This window comes from Typopeltis vanoorti, chromosome 12 (assembly GCF_054136105.1).
Source record: "Typopeltis vanoorti isolate ZY-2024b chromosome 12, IOZ_Tvanoo_1.0, whole genome shotgun sequence".
In the NCBI taxonomy this organism is placed as follows: Eukaryota; Metazoa; Arthropoda; class Arachnida; order Uropygi; family Thelyphonidae; genus Typopeltis; species Typopeltis vanoorti.
In genome coordinates this window covers 29613837-29635683 of record NC_143560.1, presented here as the reverse complement: position 1 = coordinate 29635683, position 21847 = coordinate 29613837, and the positions used below count along the sequence as shown (strand labels likewise).

At 35.4% G+C, this 21847-nt stretch overlaps 1 protein-coding gene across 2 annotated transcripts in view; it reads right to left on the bottom strand.

The window, feature by feature from the left end:
- The window catches only part of SWIP (strumpellin and WASH-interacting protein), a 557147-nt gene that overhangs the window by 382648 nt on the left and 152652 nt on the right, over positions 1–21847 (bottom strand). For both annotated transcript variants that reach the window (XM_090402140.1, XM_090402141.1), the window contains one exon: positions 14619–14744. In XM_090402140.1, coding sequence (XP_090258266.1) covers positions 14619–14744 — 126 coding nt within the window. The remainder of the gene's footprint in view (positions 1–14618; positions 14745–21847) is intronic.

Genomic DNA, 21847 nt, shown 5'->3' with positions numbered 1-21847 from the left:
ATTATAGCCACTAAATGTTTGCTTATGATATAATTATTCATATTTTTGCATCAGTCTGTGGAAATGTCTTCCATAAAAGTAGGTTAAAGATTGTTTGGAGACATGTATAACAATATCCAGTAATTCATTGTCCAGAGTAGTTGAAATCCTTCTTGCAAGATGTAAAATAGACTGAATATTATATGCTAAATCTTTTTAAGCCACTCAAAGTTGGTTCTGTATCATATAAAACTTGCATGAATATAAATTGCATAAGCTCTAGGTGACAAATAATCTCTCTAAATCTAGCAAACAGGAATAACTTTCAGATTACGACATATTTTTGAGAAAGGCAATCCGAGCACAAAGCTTACCTTGTAAAAGTGATAATTTTCATAACTTACTTGTTACTTTAGGAAATTCTTTCCCATGAATGATAATAAGTTATTATATATGAATTAAATATGAATGCCTTTTCAAAGAAAATTGTGAAACCCTTTTACATTAACCTAACCTGAATCAGAACGATAGTCTTTCACTCCTAAAAGTTTGAGAGATTCTCATTTTATTTAAACATCAAAAATAGTTATAATATTATTTATTAATATTATTTATTAATATTAATTTGAATCTTGTGGCAACTATTTTAATTGGTAAACTGATTGTTGTATGTATCCTGTATTCCTGTTTCTACACACTGATGATGTGCTGTTATTTTCAGTATGAAATATCTGTACTTTCATTTAAGTTAATTACTCTGGTTATCATGTAATTTGTTGTTTATAGTTATACTATAGGTACCTTAAATATTTTTGCATTCAATTCATTGATCATTTGTTGAAGTTCTACTGCAATTTCCTAAAAGTGCAATGTCATCAGGTGATTAGTAAAAAAATTTCTAAAAAAAAAATTAGTAAAAGTAATTTCTCTCCTTTTCCAATCCAGGTTTTTAAAAATTTCTTCTAAGAATGATGCAAATAATTTAGGTGAAATGGCATCTCCCTATCTAACTCCCTTTTTCATAGGAAATTTCATATTTGTAATTACTAAAAATTAATAATTACTAAAATATGCACCAACAAGAGTTCACTTATGAAAAATAAGTTTCTCTGACATTTCAAGTTCCTTAGTACTGAATGAGATTTTTTGCTCTCTTAAGGTTTCTGCCTGGTCTCTGAAGAGAACCAACCAGTTCAAAACAGCTGTAAGGCCAGTGAAACCCTATCAAAATGGACTAATAAAAGGCAAATATACAGATGCCTGGCCAGTGTCTATGTCTTCTAAGTAGTCCATACTAAGAAACTCGGGAATGCCAAGGAATGTATTCCCACAAGCTCTCTGGTCAACTTACGAAACTTTCATAGTTTCTACATTCGGCTTTGAAATAATGCTGGATCTAATATCCACTTTGCTTATATAATTCCATATTTGTTCCTGATTTTATAGATGCAGCTGAATTTTATATATATGACTAAGTACACTGATTGGAAAGAAGTCAACAGACCCCCCCACACACACACCATGGGCAAAGTGCATTGTGCCATGTAACGTCACGTGTTTGCAGCTGATATGAAGTGGAGGTATATGCTGCTAAAGTCAGTGCAATTGTGTGTCCACGTGAAATTGCTGCGAGAAGGGAACTGACGAAGGGGGGGTATGAAAGAAGCATTGTAATAGGATGCCACATTGCAGGACTATCTGTTCAACAAATTCTTGACAAATTGGGCCATTCCAGGTCAACAATCAGTAATACCCTACTGACATGAAAGGAAGTCAACTGCAAGTGCTGTCCACAATGGATGACCCACTACACTTACCGAAAGTGATCATAAGGTGCTACAAAGGATAATATGTAAAAATCAGCATTCATTGACCTACACATTGAATGTGGAGTTTCAGGCATAAACTAGAACACAAATTTGTACAAAAACATTCAGAACTGAAGCTAACAACATGGGTTTCCATGGTAGGACTGCAATATGTAAGCCCCATATTATTCGAACCAACATGAAGTATTGTATTCAGTGGTGCAAAGAGTGTACAGTGAAATGTGGAAGCTTCAAAAGCTGTGTTATGAAAACTAATGGTGGGAGTGTGGCAGATGCCTGGTGAACTTCTCTTACAAGAGTGCATAAACATAACTATGAAATTCAGAGATCGGGATGTAATGGTGCCATAAACACTGAACTTTCAGAGGTATCTGGACATACTGGACAATGCAATGCTTCCTACTTTGTGACGTTTCTATAAAACTGACCACTGTCTCTTTCAGCAAGACAATGCACATGTCATAAGGTTGTTGCTGTAACTATGTGGTTTGTGGATGTGAATGTCACCACACTTGACTGTGGCAGAGATCGTGTACATCCACCCACACAGGCATCATTTCAACCCTATTGAACATCTGTAGAACGGAGTGTTGGGTGAGGTCAAAGGATGTCCACCCCACAATAGTCCAGGATCTTATTACATGCTTACAGGAGGAATGATTCAAAATTCCCATTGATCACTATTGTACGCTTGTGGAAAGTATGCCCCGTAGGATTGCTGCAGTCATCGCAGCAAAAGCAGGTCTTGCATCTTATTAAGGCAGGCACCGTGGCTGTTTGTTCCTCACACTATGGTGTTTGTTGACTTCTTTCCAAGCAGTGATATAAGTTTTTTTTCAATTCGTTGATTTTTAGGACTTCTAAAATAGCTAACATTGAGATTAAATCAAATATGTTTTCAAAATCAATAAATGCCAGATCTAAGGTTTTTGGTATTCATTTGTCTTTTCAATGATTTGTCTAATTATATATGTATGATCAAATAATGTACAAAATTCTTACTTTTGTAAGATTTTTGTATATTATTAAAAGGAGACTAGCAGGGTGGTAATTTTAATATCTTCTCTGTCTCCCTGTTTCAAAACTATAATAAGGATGATGTTATTCCAACTCTTGGTATTCTCTTCTGTCTTAGGCAGGATGTATAAATTTTACCAAACATAGTGATGACTGGTTCACCACCTGCTTTCAGAACTTCTATTGGTAACTCATCTTCACTTGGTGTCTTTCCACTACTTGTGCTACCTATTGCATACTGAACTCTCTTAAAATATCAGGCATATTTCTTCCTCTTCCATTTGGGATATTTCATTTTTGTTTTCATATTAGCATAAGTTTTGGGAGTCATGATATAATTTGGTATAAAAGAATTCTATTCTTCTTATGATTTGTTCTCTGTCTTTAATTAGTGCTCCATTTTCATCTTTAAGGGATATTAATTTACTTTGGCTTATGGACAACTCTCTTCTCCCCCTTTTAGACTAATATTGTTTTCTATTGTAATTCTGATTTTCCTATTTTCATATGTCACCCTTTTCTTTATTGTTTTATATAGCTCCAAGAATTCTATTCTACTTCTCTTAATCTCTTTTCATTTCTCTTCTCTTTCTTAGAAGGTGTAGGATTTCTTTAGACAATTTTCTTTCATCCTTCTTTTGGTTAATTCCACCTATCTCTGGATTATAAAAACTACAAAATAATAATTTGGTAGTTTTTATCCAAGTCTTCATTCATATCAACGTTATAAAACTTTTCTCCTGTCTCTTTCTGGAAGATTTTTTTTTTTTTTCAGATTTAGTAAATTCATAGAGATGCAGATATTCTGATATCCACAGATATGAGAATTCTGAAAAAACTGGAAGAGTGAAGAGATGGCATCAATAACAGAATCATATTAAAAATGAAGATATTTACACAGGAACCTAACATTGTTTTCATTCAAGAATGTGCAAGCAGCTTTAATTTCAGGTAGTATAATTCACTTAACAGAATGGGAGAGAAGAGATTAGTAAAACAAAATAGCATGAAAAAATACAAAGGAAGAAAAAATTTAGGTGGATTATTTCAGTCATAAATGTTCTAGAAGACAAAAATATAAACTGAACAATACAGGAGCATTGACAAATAAAAGATTAATTTTGAAAATTGCTGACAGCATTTAGTAATATTATAAATTTAACTGTGTAGAATTTTCCTGTATATCACTTGAGGGTACATGTCAGGAATTTAATTGTGCTGATGATGAAATTCTGTATCCAAACTGAGCATATGCCAACTAGACCGCTAGATGTCTTTCATCACTCAGTGAAATACCACCACCACCTTGCTTATTAGAGACCTGAAGTGGCTGCAGCCATGTTTGGTTGCTAGAGAAAGGGTTCTGGTTTCTGTCCCCCCCCCGCCCGACTCTTCCCACATGCAGTGAGATTGATATCCTCAATGACATCCCAATCTCACTCTAGGGGCCTGGACCCTCCCCCATTCAAGAGTAAAACAGTAAAACAATTCTTCAGACTGGCACTGGTTAGTATGGGACTGAACCAGTTAGTAACGAACCTGGAAGCTTCCCAATCAGCTAGCATCAAATCCTGCAACTATGCATTTTGCCAGTTTGTGACTAGAGAGAGAGAGAGAGAGAGACCAAATACTGTATCTGCACAGGGAACTATCGAGGCCAGGTATGCAAATTCTGTATCCAAACTGAGCATATGCCAACTAGACCGCTAGATGTCTTTCATCACTCAGTGAAATACCACCACCACCTTGCTTATTAGAGACCTGAAGTGGCTGCAGCCATGTTTGGTTGCTAGAGAAAGGGTTCTGGTTTCTGTCCCCCCCCGCCCGACTCTTCCCACATGCAGTGAGATTGATATCCTCAATGACATCCCAATCTCACTCTAGGGGCCTGGACCCTCCCCCATTCAAGAGTAAAACAGTAAAACAATTCTTCAGACTGGCACTGGTTAGTATGGGACTGAACCAGTTAGTAACGAACCTGGAAGCTTCCCAATCAGCTAGCATCAAATCCTGCAACTATGCATTTTGCCAGTTTGTGACTAGAGAGAGAGAGAGAGAGAGACCAAATACTGTATCTGCACAGGGAACTATCGAGGCCAGGTATGGACAAGAGACAGAGTTCCTTCTGTATGGATGATATGTTTGCAAGTCTGTCACCTCTCAATGCATGCCCCCACTTCCTCTTTATCTCTCTTCCTCACCAATGGACCACTACCCAAAGAAATGTGATTTTACTGTTGATCTCAAAAATTCTCCCATTAAAAAAAAAAAAAAGTTCAACAAAACTCATTAAAAAAAAATTCAACCAAACAATCCTCCAACACTAATTCTTACCAAAAAAAGTTTCCACATCTACTTCAACATTCATGGCCTAAACAGCAATATAAACGATGTGCACCACCACTTACACTCATCAGAAACTTACCTATCAGAATCTCAACTGGCAACCTCAACAGCCATCACCACAACTGCCCAAACTACACATTACAGAGCTTTTTTTGCCATGAGGGCAGCACTTGTGCATTCATCACTCTGTTAACTGCACTGACCTCTTCAACTGATCTCTTTCTAAAGCTCAACTTTCTGCAGTTGAAATACACCAATAGTGAGGTCATCCTTCTTGGAGACTTCAATGTTCACAACTCATATTGCTCCACTTCTCCAGTTTCAATGATGATCTGAGATAGGTGAAATGACCAATCTCAGATCATCAATCTTCCTACCAGAATAACAACCCTCTGCTTCACTTCTCCTGATTCAAATGCCTGCTCAAACTGATTAACAGAAATCATCAGTGTGTAGAAACAAGCAAATCAAAGAACAGGAATACAAGGTACATACAACAATCAGTTTACCGATTAAACAAGAATGAAGGTTTCATCCCTTATTCCACTCTAAATTCTCAACCGCCATCCAAACCTAGGTTCTCAAAAAAGTGTGCCAATGCTGTAAAAGAAACAACCTCTGCCTATCACTAATGGCTCAAGACCAAAACTCCAGCTGCCCACTCTGCAGCTTGCAACAGTTGCAAAAGAATAATCTCCAAGTCCAAGTCAGACTTTGAATGGCCAAATGCTTCAAACTCACCTTCTACCCAAATGGCAGATGCTCCTCCTGGTCCCTTGCCAAGGATACTGGGTGCAACTTTTGACTATCCAGGTTTCCACCACACTGACACATACATGGATGGTACTGTAGTTACCTCACCTAAAGAAATTGCCAATTTACTGGCACCACTCTTTTCTTCCAATTCCCATTGATGACATGGGCAAAGTTCGCTCCACTTCATGAGTGGCTCCCTTCATGTCTCCCATTGTCTTCCCACAAAAAGAAATCTGAAGAATCATTAATAACCTGAACACAACATGACATCTGGTTCTGATGGTATCCCATCTATTGTGTTAAAAAATTGTGCCGACCTTAAGAGCGTGATCCCAACTGACTTGTTGCAAAGCTTGATGTTGGGGGGAGGGGAAGTATTTTTGTCGGCAGAAGTATGTGTTCACAGGGCAGTTTGCTGTATAGTCTTATACGGAGGTCTGTTCCTCGAACTCCGTATAAGACTGGCTAACTCACCTTTAGTCGAAAGAGACCAGATAAAGGTTCCTCACGTCATGGAAGGGAATTCAACCCAGGCCTTTTTGACCAAAGGGCTTTGTCTATACCGAATGAACTATGGAGGTTCTAACTTTCATCTACCCTGCAACATAGAAATGGGTCCACATCTGGCACATTCCAAAGAAAAGTGATAAAAGTCAACCAATGAACTAACATCCAATTGACCTTATTTCTGTTCTCTCAAAAATCATGGAGAAGGTCATCAACAACCAGCTGGAGACATATCAACTGATCAGTGACCAGCAGTAAGGATTCCACCACTCATGATCTGCAGCTGATCTTGCTTTCACCATGCACCTATGGACTCAGCCTATGGAGAAATTTGAAGAAACTCACGATTGTCCTCGACATTTCAAAGGCATTTGATCAGGTTTGGCACAGGGTCCTACTTAACAAATTGCCATCCTATGGTCTACCTTCCTCACTCTGCAACTGAATCAGCAACTTTCTCACTGGTTGCTCACTATGTGTCGTGGTGGACAGTTTACACTCTTCAGATATCTCCCACTAATGCAGGATATCCCAGGGTTCAGTTCTTTCATCCACTCCCTTCCTCTTGTATATAAATGACCTGCTTTCACAGACTTCCAATCCAATCAACAGTTTTGCCAATGACAATACACTCCAATCCTACTTTTCATTCGACAAACCTTGTAGTCCACAAGTATTAGAATCTTCAAGATCAACCATGACCAGTTACACTAACTCAGATCTCCTAGCTATATCCCAGTGGAGCAAGGCCAACCTTGTAAACTTCAATGTCACCAAAACTCAGTTCTGTCTGATCTCTTGCAAGAAAGAGCAAATCCCTCCTCCTTACATTCAGTAATACTGAGCTATCCAAACACAATTAGATTTCTTTTCTTGGACTGACCTGCACGTCTGATCTTTCCTGGCACAACTTCTGCAGCTGCCAAAATCTCTAAGATTGGCTAATTAATGATCCCTTTCTCACATACTCACTTTGATCCCCCTCTCTCTCTCACAGACATTCAGTTTCTGCCTTGTGCCTCTTCTACAGATACTTTCATGGACAGTGCTCTGCTGAACTGGCTACTACTCTACCTCCACTCTCCTTCAAAATGATTAAAAATAAGAGCCACTGCCAACCAACACCCTTTCACAGTCCATCTTGAAACTCACTGAACCTACTTCTGTCCTTTGGAACAGTCTCCCCCATTCAGCCTTCCCCAAAGATTACAACCCTCAGCTGTTCAAGCAAAATGAACAGATTCCTCCTTTCTTCTTATCCTCTTTGTGTGTGGATCAAATAAAAAAAAATTAAACAAATAAAAAATTTTTTAAAATTCTTAAAGAAAACATACAGAACAATGTAAAACATTTCATTAATTTAGACACGATGTTTTGTGAAAATACAAATAAAATAAGTAAATAAAAAGAATATGCAAAACTAATATGGTGAGGGTGATAGCTAAATACATTTATATGGAATAAGAGAGAAATTTGCCACTACGCTAAGAAAGCAGTATACAAGACAGTGTTCACACCAATTTATCTTATGGATCTGACAGGTAGGTCAGAAAAGAACAGTTGGTCAAACACTAGGATTCCAAAATACAAGTGCACTTAGAAAAATCTGGAGAGTAAACAGGTGGCATCAATGGCAGAATCATATTAAAAATTAAGATATTAGAAAGTAATGTGTATAAGATAATATCATAATATTCTGCACGCTGCTGAAGGTTAGATATAAGGAAATGATGATGAAGGGCAGAAAAGGCTTTAGAGTTGGCAGTTATTCATGTTAACTTTTGAAGGTACCAACTTACAACATCAATAAACCAAATTCACAATTTGTTACCTTCTCCAAAAGACAAACTCTCACCACTGATGCTACCTGGTGTATACGAAGTGCCGTATTCTTGTAACTTGTCTTACTATGAACAAACAGGAAGATTTATAAATAAACGCATCTCTGAACATCAAAACCACATCCGTCTTATGAAACCTCTCAAATCTGGTCTCACACAACATGGAGTTGAAAATGTCAACCACAGGATCCAATGGCAACACACCAAGCTATTACATCGATCCATATATAAACATGACTGTTTGTATAAAGAAAGTGCTAAAGTCTTATGGCACAGACCCAATCTTAACAGTAACAACTGTCTCACTATCCCAAAAGTCTGGGAAATTGCTATCTTCAACTGTATAAAATAAATTTATCAGTTATATTTTAATTTAATTACAGCCCAATAGTATTTAGTCCTTAAACACACTACTGTATACACATACATAGAGGGATTCCAATGTAAACATGCACACTAACGTGTTTTTTTGAATGTAACCTATTGTTGTTTAATAACTGTACTGATGATATCTTATATTTAAGACAAAATATTTACATAGGATTAAAAAGTTAATTACTGTGGCATACGTGTGAATTTATAGTTATAGATATGAGAACAAAGTAAATATGATAGTTTATTAAACAACACTTCACACTTAGAACACAAAAAGTCCTTGTCTCAGAATGCACCACAATTAAATAATTGCGAAACAATTCAAATCTGCAGTCGTCAAAAGAAATGGCATCTTATTGAGGTATAAGGTTGGATATAATGTGGTTTACAGCAGTTAGGCTAATGTGATTTAAAAATTCTTTCTTTTAAGGTTACACAGTGGCCATCATTCATAGTAAAGAACTTATGGAAACAAAAACACACGTTGGAACAATTGCTTTACTTATAATTAAAAAATAATATACAATGTTTCGACCTGACCTAAAAGTAAGATAAATCTAAATGCTCTGTTAACTGTTTACCCTAGCCTGACCTCTGGTGAAAAAAAAAATAATAATAATAATAAAAATAAAATAAAATATATACAAAATATAAAATTAATTCACAAAATAAAATAAACTTTTTATAAATATCAGTATAATAATATATAGATGATTTAAAAAATATATACAGCAGAACTATATCAAACTATTTCTAGAGTTCTCTCATATTAAGGTTTTATTCTGTTGGGGTTGTTCTGGATGCTATATAGGCTGAAGATGTGTCCTCCAGATTCTTGGAATTATTAATCCATCATTCTTGTTTAGATTTGGATAATGTTTCAGCATCTCACAAGCTTTCTTGAACTTTCTTTCAAACTAGGTTTTGGTGCAGTGTAGGGACCTGGTGCCTTTCAAATTGATTCTGTGACATGTTTGAAGTGCATGATCTGACAAGCCTGCTTTATCATGGAGGAATTTAATGTGGCATTTATGTTCGTCTTTTCTAATTGGGATGGTGCACCCTGTTTTCACTATATAGGTATTTTTGTGGAGGATCTTGTGAACTGTATTTTTATTGTAGCCATTTTAATAAACATTTGGATAATAATTTCATATTCTTTGTTCAGAGACTGCTCATTGGAGCAAATTGTTAGGGCTCTATTTTGAGAGTACTGATTACCCTGGTTTGTGTTGGATGGTGATATGAATTTTTAAGCATATATTGGCCTGCGTGTCATCCTTGATAGGACAGCATATCTTGAAAAAGCGAACCAATTGATATCAGCTACTACTCCACAAACAGCATCAAAAAGAAAACAACAGAATTAATCAAGTCAGTGATCACGTGACAAGAGGAAACAATTAAAAAGCTAATACTGCATTATGCCTGCACTCCCAGAATGATTTATAAAATTTATGATATTTTTGCCAGGTTTTATGGCCTGCCTAAAATGCACAAAACAAACACACGACTACAACCAATTATCACTTAGTCAAAAAACTAGTGGCTACACTCAAGGAGTTAGTAGGTCATTCCCCCTCCTAGATAAAAAATACAACACTTCATAAACAAAATTAGGAGGATCACATCCAACAATGAAGATTTATTAGTCAGCTTTGACATAACTGCCCTTTTCACTAAAGTTTTGATCAATGATAACTATTCTTCTAATACAGAACATATTTCTGCCTGATATCATGACCCTCTTTACCCACATACTTCACTCTGGGTATTTTGTGTAGCCAAATAATTTTTACCTACAAAAAAGAAGGTACGGCCATGGGCTTACTACTCCCCCCCCCCTTTTACATGGAAGACTTCGAGCAATGAACTCTAGATTCAGCAAGCCTAAAGCCCAAATTCTGACTCAGATATGTTTATGATATTTTTGCCATTTGGCCCCATGTCTGCAAAACATTAAGTACATTCCTAAACCACCTGAACAAACAACACACTTTTCCAATTTATCATCAAGATTGAAAATAATAACTCTCTTCCTTTTCTAGACATACTTGTCACACGTCTTCCCTCAGGCTGTCTTTCCTTCATGGTCTACTGCAAACCTACACACACACACAGGCCAATTCATACCATCATCCAACACAAAAATTAGGAGTCAATCAGCACTCTCAAATATAGAGCACATCATGTAATAATTCCAAGAATCTGGAGGACTCATATTCAACCCATATAGCAAAACAGTCCCAACAGAAGAAAACCTTAATATGAGAGGACTACAAAAATAGTTTAATGTAGTTCAGCTATAATTTTTTTAATCATATATATATTATTACTGATATGCATAAAAAGTTGAGCCTCTGTAGCTCAGTCGGTATAGACGAAGCCCTTTGATCGGAAAAACCAGGGTTCAATTCCTGTCTATGACCTGAGGAACCTTTATCTGATCTATTTCAACTAAAGGTGAGTAAGCCATTTCATATGGAGGGAGAAGGTTTTCCCATCTGGAAACTATGGTTTTTTGTTGGTCAGAACAGTCAAACCATCCCCGTGAAAACACACGGATCTAAAGTCATAAAAAATATATATATATATATATATATATATATATATATATATACTCAATCCCTCATCAGGAGGACCTAACCTCCCCTTCCCCCAAAGGGATGGTAGAGAAAGAGGAGAGAACCCCATACGAATATTATTATTATTATTATAAAAAGTTTTTTTTTATTTTATGAATTAATTTTTAATTTTGTATATATTTTATTTAGCAATATTTTTATTTTATTTTTATTATTTTTTTTTTCACCAGAGATCACGCTAGGGTAAACAATTAATAGAGCATTTAGATTTATCTTACTTTTGTGTAGTGTCATGCAGCTTGTGTCCTGTACATACATGTTTTCCTGATGATGGCCTCAATACAGAGGTCGAAACGCGTATGTTTTTGTCTCCATGAGTTCTTCACTATGATCTAAAAATTATCACCATTCAAATTTTGGCTAAATTAATGAAACTAAATTGTTGAAGTTCATAGAGCACTTCATTGCTGATGATAACTCCAAAAATAATCTTTTTGACTTATAACAACTTCTATATAGTCAACATAGTTTTCTTTCCTTTAATCTTGTGTAAAAAGGGAAGAGGAGATGTACTGTGTATGGTTCTAACTTGCCATAATGATGAAAGCAAGCATTTATGCTCTTCAATCCAGATATTATGAAAAGTATCCTGTCCATCCACAGCAAACACAAGGGATTTTATACATACTTAAGAATGGAATCCGTCCATAAGAGAATGGAGTTTTTCCACATTTAAATCACACATCAAGTTAACCATAAATGTGGCTAAACTTGCTGTGATTAAAAATTTTTATTGTTTTTAGTTAGTCTTTTCAGAAATATTGTAAGTAAAGATGAAGGAAATGGTTTTACTATAATCTGGTATATCATGGGAGACATGATGAACATATGTATTATTTTATCTATTTTACAGGGGCTGTGGCCACTGGCTAAAAAAAATTTTGCATTGATAACTGAGTTCCATGAAGAGCTCTGTCATCCCAACAAACAGCCCTGGCACTATGTTTCAGTGTTTAAAGGAAACTATTGTTGAGTTGAGTGTAATGTGACTGTGTCAGTATCTTAAATTATATGTAGAATTTCTATTAACAGAAAATAAGCAGTAAATTATTTGAAAAAGCAATGTGATTATTGTATCTAAGTTGGACAGACAGTCATTTAATTATATTTTCTATAGCAAAGTGCATTTTAGGATATTAGCTGTTTAAATGCTAAAAACGTACTTGCTTTGTCTGAGTCAAGGACACCTAATAGTAAACACATCGAGTATAGTGCAGCCCTAAAGGTTTTCTATTAATTAATATGTTTGGATGTTACATTAATGGATGTTAATTAATACATCCGTTAATGTGGATGTATTAATGGTTTGAATCCCATCTACTTTATTGTATATTTTTCCCTTTACATGTAAAATAACTAACATGAAGAGTGAATCTGAGTAAGTTACAAATATCAGGAGTGAAAGTAAGACTTAATAACTAATAAGAACAAGGACCTGTTTTTAATAGTGCTTTAATAAATAGTGATATAACATCAAAGATCGTGAAATCTGAATTGTTGAAGATGAGGTTTTTCTAAACTGTCTGTCTAAAACTGAAGGAATTTTTTTTTATGAAGGATGGGGTTGCTGTCTTGGAAGGATGATTTCGCTATGATAACTCCAAAAATAATTTCTTTGATTTATAACAACTTCTATATAGTCCTCATAGTTTTCTTTCCTTTAATTCTGTGTGAAAAGGGAACTGTATGTTTTTTTGGGATGTCAATGGAGAGTATCATTGTCTTCTCATCAAGTAAAATATTCAAAAGATCAAATGATGTCCTGGATACTTTCCTCATTCCTAATGAGGTTAGCTCAACTGTCTTGTCAAACTATACATCTCAAAAGATTCAAGACAGAGAACTTGAGAACACAGTCGAGACAACCTGCTTTCCCTAATGTTGCAGGTTTAGGGGTTGTTAAATTAAGGAAGACATTCGTAGTTGGTATAAGATCACCATTACTAAATATCAGGATTCATCTTATGTCTGTCACTTCTTGATTCTTTAGTTCAAAGCAAAAATCCTTTCTGAGGGGGTCCCACTTTATTTATATCAAAACTTATATCAACACTGAAAAGTTAAAGTTATATGCCAATTAATCTTTATCCCCACTGTCCCCCCCCCCCCAAAAAAAGATGGTGCAAAGAGTTTAAAGAAATTCACAGTGGATATGAATGTTTCTTAGGAGATATATGATTAATACATAGTATCTCCTAAACATTGTTCTATAACTTATTTGGAAATCCAGCCAGCCCATCCTATCCCTTCTGTGTGAATAAAAGGGTGACACTTTTCTGAATGGACATTCGTCTGTTGTAATTATTATTAGAAAGGTCAGAATGTTTGAGTAAGTATCTGTTGTTTTCTGTTTTTCTCTGTTTCAGTTGGTGTCAATGGTTACTGAACATGGTTGAGAAGTTGTGAAGGCCACCTGATAAATTTGAGGATGAGTAATTCATAGTCGAGAGAAAGAGTTTAGCATCAAAGCTACCCACTCATATGGAGCCACACATAACTGCCCACTATCTGAAAAGAAACAACTGCACTCAGAAGTGGAATGCCAGGGCTATTCTGACACCATGCAGGTACCACCGCAAGCCTTGGCCCCCTTCTCTGGATCATTGGGAAAGAGATTTATTGGGACATCACCAATGCCTCTGATATCTGAGATGGCTAAGTCTAGTAAGATTTCAGCATGCTAATACTTTCTTTGGGACAAGAAATGACTTATTTAGTAATTTTTGGACTTTTGTTACTCGAGACATAAAATTGAAAACCCAAAACCTCACTGGACTAAATAATTTCAGATATATAAGATGCCAAACTTTTCCAGTCCAATAACGCATGAATTTTTGTAAATACTATAAAAATCTAACTGAAATACTTCAAGGTCTTAAGATATTGATCCCTAAACTGCTTTTTACATGAGCTGTTATGATTCAAAATAACAAGCCAACAATTACCTGCTACAGAAACCTTCAAGATTCAAAATATGAACTTCAATAAGTTATTGAAGCAAAATGAACAGTTCTCAAATCTTAATAGCCAACTGCACCAGCTTTTAAATGTCACTCTTTCATAAATGCAGGTAGATTTGCATATTATCTACAATGTAAAATATTCTTACAATATGTTATACCTCAATGATTACACTTTCCATCTTAAGAGCATCATGAATTACATTTATTTCATGATTCCCTCAAGCCTATAAACTACACAATAGTTAGCATACAAACTTTCATGTTTCAAAGTATCAAAAATAAAATTAAAAAAATAAAGTTGAGAAATAAACATGCAAATTAATGACAGAGATGTGTTAAAAATTAAATATCACTACTAACCTTCAACATTTCAATCATTCTGCAAAGGGCTAGAACTGCAGTTTTAGTCATGGGTTTAGAAAGAGCAACATGCAGATTCATTATAGTCTTCAATAAATGACTTATAGTCCATGTCAGCATCAGGCCCTGAATATTAATAAAACATTTGTCTATATTATATTACAACCAAATTACATAATATCCAGTTTTCAAAGAATATACATATTCAAGATTATTTTCCTTCTGAAAATTTGTCTTAGTTCTAAGGTTAGAAATGTACATGGTTACTGCATTTTGTTCATGGATGCAGCTGTTGAGGGGATGGGGGGAATAATTATATCTATTTTCTTTTTACTTTTTGGTTTACTTTTTTTTTGAAAAACTTTCCAAGAAAAAAAAAAAAGGAGTAAAACCAAGAACCCGAGTGTGTGTGGGGGGTGGGGGGGGTTTGCAGAGTGCAGTGAAGCCTTCATTCCAGTAAAAACTTGTGGGATGTTTTTTACATTAATTACTGTTATTTGGGGAAAGAGTTGTGTATTTGCTGTTCAATAAATTAATTTTTGTGAGATTTTTCTTGATGTGTATATATTTTCATGGTGATTTTTGTATGGCATCAACAGTGCCCCCTGCATGCTACAATACTCCATGCTCTTCCCTCTATATTTCAACAGCTATGCATAACTTTTCATGAGAAGCATACAAGACATATTTTTGAAAGTACTATGAAAAGCCCTTGGAAAGGGCTTTTCATAGTCATTTAATATCGTATATAAAAAAGGAAAAGAAAAAAAGAAAAATGATTCTTTCCACTCTAAGAAGTGTCTAATGAAGATTATAAACCATCCAGTTCTCTACGTTTGGTAGCTATAATACTTTAGGTGACTACTTAACATAAGCAAACCACAACTGAGGAATATATATATATATATATATATATATATATATATAATTTTTATTTATTTATTTAAAATAACAATCTTATGCAAAAGGATTAAGCAGCATTGATTTTTGCAGTCAGGATGAGAGTTTATGCTCATTGATTGTTGAAATAAGGTATTATTACAAGTTCATAATAATAATTATTATTATTACATGACACCTCCAGGGAGTCCAAAGACTCATTGAGGGAGGGCACCTACTCTACAACTCTGTCTCCATCACTCAATCCACCAAAGAACCGCAACTACACTAACAGCATCGAGCGCTTACCATTACCACTAGTATTTTCACCGACAATCATAAACATCTATGCCCACAGCGGGATTCAAACCTTCAGCTTTTTGGCTAAAGAGCGGATACGCTAACCACTCAGCCAGCCAGGCCGGCAATAATAAATAAGCATATATTGCAACACCCAGGAAAGGTATTGATGATCTGCAATTTTAGGGTGCTTTTTTTCATGGATTCCAATAGTGACTCCTAATCCATGAAGTTGTATGGAAAGACAGTGATGCATAGTATATTGGCCAATTCTTCCAGTGCTGATCTGAAACTTTGCATGTGGGATGGAAGCTAGCTTCCTGCAGAATACTTATTTTTGGCCACTAGGCAAGGATATGCTGCAGGATGAGCCTATTTCACAGTGGTGTAACAAATCATCTAGTATTTAATGAGAGAAAGTTTACCAGGATGCTCATTATATCATGATTTATTTTGTTTGGCATGGTGGTCCTCCTTTAAGGATAATTACACTGCCACTGGAATTGAAGCCCATTAATCAGGTAATATATTCATTATCTGAGGTTGATAGTTTTTTCTTCCTTTTTTCCCTGCCAGAAAGTTCCTTAGTTCCTCTAGCTGGGTAATTAGACCACCGATGTTGACTGTAGTCATATGCTGTCAGCAGTTTTTGTGATAAGCCTCGAACTTTCTTACAGAAGTTCTGAAGTTGCTCATTTGTCAGTGGGCCTTCAGTCTGAGGAAGACCTGCATTTTCAGTTTCCTCTTCTTCATCTGAGGATTCATAAAGGTCTATCCCCTCATCCTACTCTACAGGCTATTGGGAGGGTTCTTAAATGTTTGGTGGCAGGGATTTCTTGCTCCTCTTCATTATTTTTTTTCATGTGATTTTGTTATTTGTCTCTTTCCTATTTCCTTATCTCTAGGATGGCTTGTAGACAATGTAAGCAGAGCTTCTTCTGAAGGCTTCCTATTAACTGAGGTGCTCTGTTTTTTGAGTTTGATGTTTCTGGTTTTGTAATCCACTATGGTTGGTAGTATTGTTAGCTGGTTTCTCATTCTTGAGTATATGTGGGTATAATTTTCTTACATGCCCTTCTTCGTGGCAACAAAAGCACAGAGCAGCAACAGTAATGTAAAAGGTGTAAGGGACACCGTCTATTTCCATATTTATCATTTTAGGTATGGAGCAGTGTTATATCTATATTTTCTTCTACTTTGTATATTCCTATCATTGCTATTGTCTTTACCACTGTTTTCTACACTCTCCCATGCAGTTACTTCCTTTCCGGCTTCTGTAATAGTTTTCTAATAAGTTAAATAAATCAGCTATCACTCTCTTTTTCTTAAACAAACCATGATTCAGGCTGCTCTCAAAATTTTGTCACGAGTAATCCTTTCATTCATTAGGGCTTTGTCTATGTATGGGACAAGGCCCTAAAATTATGTCCTCTGAGACAGTCCGCCAGTTAAATATTGACGAATTTATTTTTTGCTGCGACAGCCAATACAGAGGATAGATAAGACTCTTATCCAAGGTGGCTATCTCAGAATAATACACAGTAATAAAATTTCAAACACTTATCTAACTATTCTCACTTCTCTTTGTTTTACATGCAGTCGTGGCCTGAAAGATTAAACTACCTTCATATGTCTCTCCCGCTAGGTTCGTTAGTAACTTTATGAGTGGCTATTTGAATTCATAAACAGGCTGGATTCAGGCAGATGATATAAAACATATTTACTAAGGTTTAAGAGATATACAAGAAAAATATAAGGTACATGATTAACTTAATCACCTTCCTAGCAAAATTCTGATATCAATACTAATGCTATAATGCATAAATCATAACTTGGACCACAGAGCTCCTATAAACCTACAAGTTTCCAGCTTAAATTATTTCATCATCAATCACCAAGGTCACTAATCATCTCTCACAATATATCAAAGTTATATCACATACAGATCCTTTCTAGGGCCAACATTTCTTCCAAACAGTGACAGGTTACTGCCAAATGGGATGATCACTAGTTCTCTACAACTTGTCCATTCATAAATTAATCTACAGAATTCACTCATATCTTTAATTGGAAATCAGATACTTTAACATTCTACGTTACCATCCCATGGAATGACTTTCTGTTCTGTCTTCAGCCTTGTCTGGACATCAAGGCACCTTTGTGGGCTACCGTTCTTCGGGTCACTTATGATAGCAGCACGATCAGGTTCTCCGAGTCGATAAGGCGATGTGCCGTTCTGGTCTTTCTCTGGAACCGCAGGAACACATCTATATCATCGGTCACTCAATATAGCTTAGCTATTCTGTTATGAAGAGATAGCTAGCTCTGCCTCGCGAACCTCGATAAGCCTTTCATGACTTCTACGGCTGACTCGGAATCATCCCGTTGGTGGAGGTGGAGAGCCAATGTCCAAGCGTGCAGGAACCAGGAACCAAAAAAGCTTCACGTGGGAGGAGCTTGACCCTTATATTTTCCCTCTCTTTCTCGAAGATTCTCATGCTTAATACATTGATTACCGCACGGCACTCATTCACTTGCACCTGGCGTTCTTCTGAGAATGCCTTCCAGCTTCGCTTTCCTTATAAATTCTCCTTCCCTCAGGCCATATGTTGTACTGGACGGTTAAAGTGTGACCCTTGGACTTTAGCTTACACTCAACTTGCTTTCACACAATACATAGAATGGGATACTCTAATTAAATAATAACCTTAAATGAATTCCTTCATTTGACTCTGTACCAAACGGGTTAAGTCACACATTTCTTAGACTAGACATTTCTTCAGTTTTGCTTTAAATTATAATGTACATTTCAATTTCCATACCAAAACACAACATTCTCTGCCTACAATTGAAGGTAGTTGTTCCTGAATACTTTAAATTTTTTTATTTTCAATTTTTGATTATTCAGGACACAACAGCGGATTGTGTTGTCACCAAAGTGCATTGAGGCCTGTCTTCTAAAACTTTTGATGAGGCGTGCAGCATTTGGATTTTGTCTGTGACTGCACCATATTTTGACAGTAATCAATGAAGCATTTGGTAGCTTATTTCTGATGGAACATTTGGCACTGTAACTTTTGTGGATGCAAGTGTGATTGGCAAGCCATTCACATTGCATGACCAATGGTTACTCCTTTTTCAATTAATGACTCAAAACCAGAATGCATTATTGAAATAGATTGAATGGTTCCAGCAACTCTTGAAATGTGGGTTATATTTTTTGGTGGGCCATGCTATGCCACAGCATCTAGGTATTTCACTAACTGGGTATTTTCGATTGCAAAGATGACTATTCCGTTTTCTCAGGAAGGTTAGTTGTGCATTTGTACATTCAGTAGCAGTCCCAGGGGAATTCACATGGAGGTATTAGCTGCACAACTGGCATGAGAGAGAGCTGACCACTGTCCATTGCTTTTGGCAGGGCTGATACTGGTGTCTTTTCCAAAGTTCCTAGTTTCATGAGACCTTTGAATAACTCCTGCTGAGCCAGGGCTGGCAGCTGTTGCTGGTGATAATTCATCACTGCTACTTGTGGGCATGGCAGCAGACAATTACAGACAACATAGAGCTTGAAGGTGATCTTAGACCAAAATACATTCCTTTGCACACAAGGAATTTTTGAAAAATGGCCAATAACTTTGACGGTTATGTGTAAGGTAAGAAATAATTTGACTGTGTGATAGATCTTAAGATAATGATTCTTTTAATATAATATTTAAATCTAACTGATCTTAAAAATCATACTAAAATAAGGTTTAGAGAGGAGTAACCTGAACAGATGTCCATCTCTTACAGCAACTGTGTGATTAGATAGATATCCAACATATTTAGTATAATAGATGGTATAATGCTCTGATAAACTGCACCATGGAGATTTTAGGAAGAAGATAATTTGTATATTATAGCAAATTAATAACGGCTTTTGCAATCAACTGTTTTTTAAATTATATGAAATCATGTCATTTAATAATGAAAAGGAAGGGAAAACCCCATGGGGGTAGGTGCTCCCTAGAATGAGTCAAAGCAGATTAAAACCCATCAAATTCTTTATAATAAGCTATCAGAAGGAGACACATCAAGTATGGTTGCTACATCTGTTACCATTTCAGATTATCTGACAAAAAACAACCAAATGAAGAATACACATGGAAACTTGCATTTGTACTAAACGAAATTCTTAGTCTACCTGAAAGACATTCAAAACTTCAAGAACCATATGACATTATATATATACTCAAAAGGTTATAAACATATAGTACAACAGTACCATGGACAGACTAAGAAATTTTTCAATATATGCATTACTAATAACATATATTAAATTCAGTTATTCTATAGAATAATAAGTCATTTTAGCATGAAATAAAAATTTTATTTCATACTTTGCCTAGATGAAGTATCAAATACCCTAGGTATTATATAAAATAACTAAAGCAGTTCTAGTTAAAGTGCATAAAAATAAATATTGACTGGCATAATGTTGCATTGGTCATTATATTTCTAAAATAAAGAATAAGATTTTTACCTTCATAAATTTAAAAGTCTGTTTATGTATAAAAAATCTATGATTTATAATATAAATTTAAAAAATTGTAAGTAAATTTATATACACAAAAATGCCAATCAATATTTCGATTGATGGAATTTTTCAATTTATGGAGAGTGGGGAAAGGACAAGAGAGCATCCTTGGAAGCTGAGAATGAAGGCCACCAAGAAAGGTGTGAGGGCTAAATTTTTCTCTCAGAGGGTGGTGTGTGATTGGAATGTATTGCCATTGGATGGTGTGAGTGCAAACAGTGTGAATGAATTCAAGAATAAGTATGATAGCTGGAGTGTGTAGTATGTGGTCTCCTTCGATGAGTCTCTGACTCCCTGAAGGTCTCTCTTAATAATAATAATAATAATAATCATATTTATTTTTTATATACTTTAACTACACATACTTTGATTATTCTACAGAATACCTAGATATTTCATAAATTACCAAGAGTTAAGTATGAAATAAAATTATCATACTTTAACTAAAATGACACTGTATACTATAGCATAACTGAATCACATACTTTAATAGTTACATATAACACACACACACACACAGGGTGACCCTAAAAAACAGGACCAAAAATATATAAATCCAAAAGTCCAAATTTTTTTATTAAAATTCAATGAAAACTGATATAAATCACCTTATTCCTTTCTCCCATTCAACATGAATCGACTCTTCTTGGCACTGTGCCAGCCAGAGTTCTCGCATGTGTGGTTGTACAGTACAGTATTACATATTCACGATGATCCATATTTAGTGCTATGCTTTTTTTTGAGCCTCATGGTAAAGTCTTGCATAAAACTCTTGCACACCTCTTTTCTTTAATTATGTCTTTTAATTGCACAATGTTTGTAGGCATTGTCTCCAATGCTAGCAAACAAACAAAGATTCAATAAGATTTTTCAATCTTTAAAGCTGTCTCCGAAGACAGTAAAAATCAGAACTTCACAAGGAACCTCTCATGAATTTAATGTAGTAGTACTGGAAAACAAGATGTCATAACAAATACTCCAGGGAAAAGACAGTGGGTTTTAAAATGCAGATAAATTAAGACAGATAATATAAACAAGATATATGTACAAGTAGTGAAACAAAAAAAGTCATATGAAAACTTTGGAAAGAACATAGAAAGTAAATATGTATGCTGCAAAATGTTCAGGAGACAATTGCAGAAATGAAAGAACGAGCACTGTAAAAGAAATGAGAAAAGATAACAGTGACATGAAAACTAAAAATGTCCTGGATATCAGTATTAATTACTTTGAAAGAGAGAACATAAAACAGAAAATATTCAAGAGAAATGCAACTGGTAGAAAATAAGCTATCCAGCATCTATATGGGTGGAATGATGCAGTTAGAAGTACCTTAAAGACTAAAATAAAAGATTTGACAATATTGGGGTTATGGCAGATAACAGACTAATTTGGAAGGCTTGATAGTAGTTAGTAATCATGTCATATTTTTTTTGTACATTCCTTAAGGGTACATATTAGGTGAGAAAAA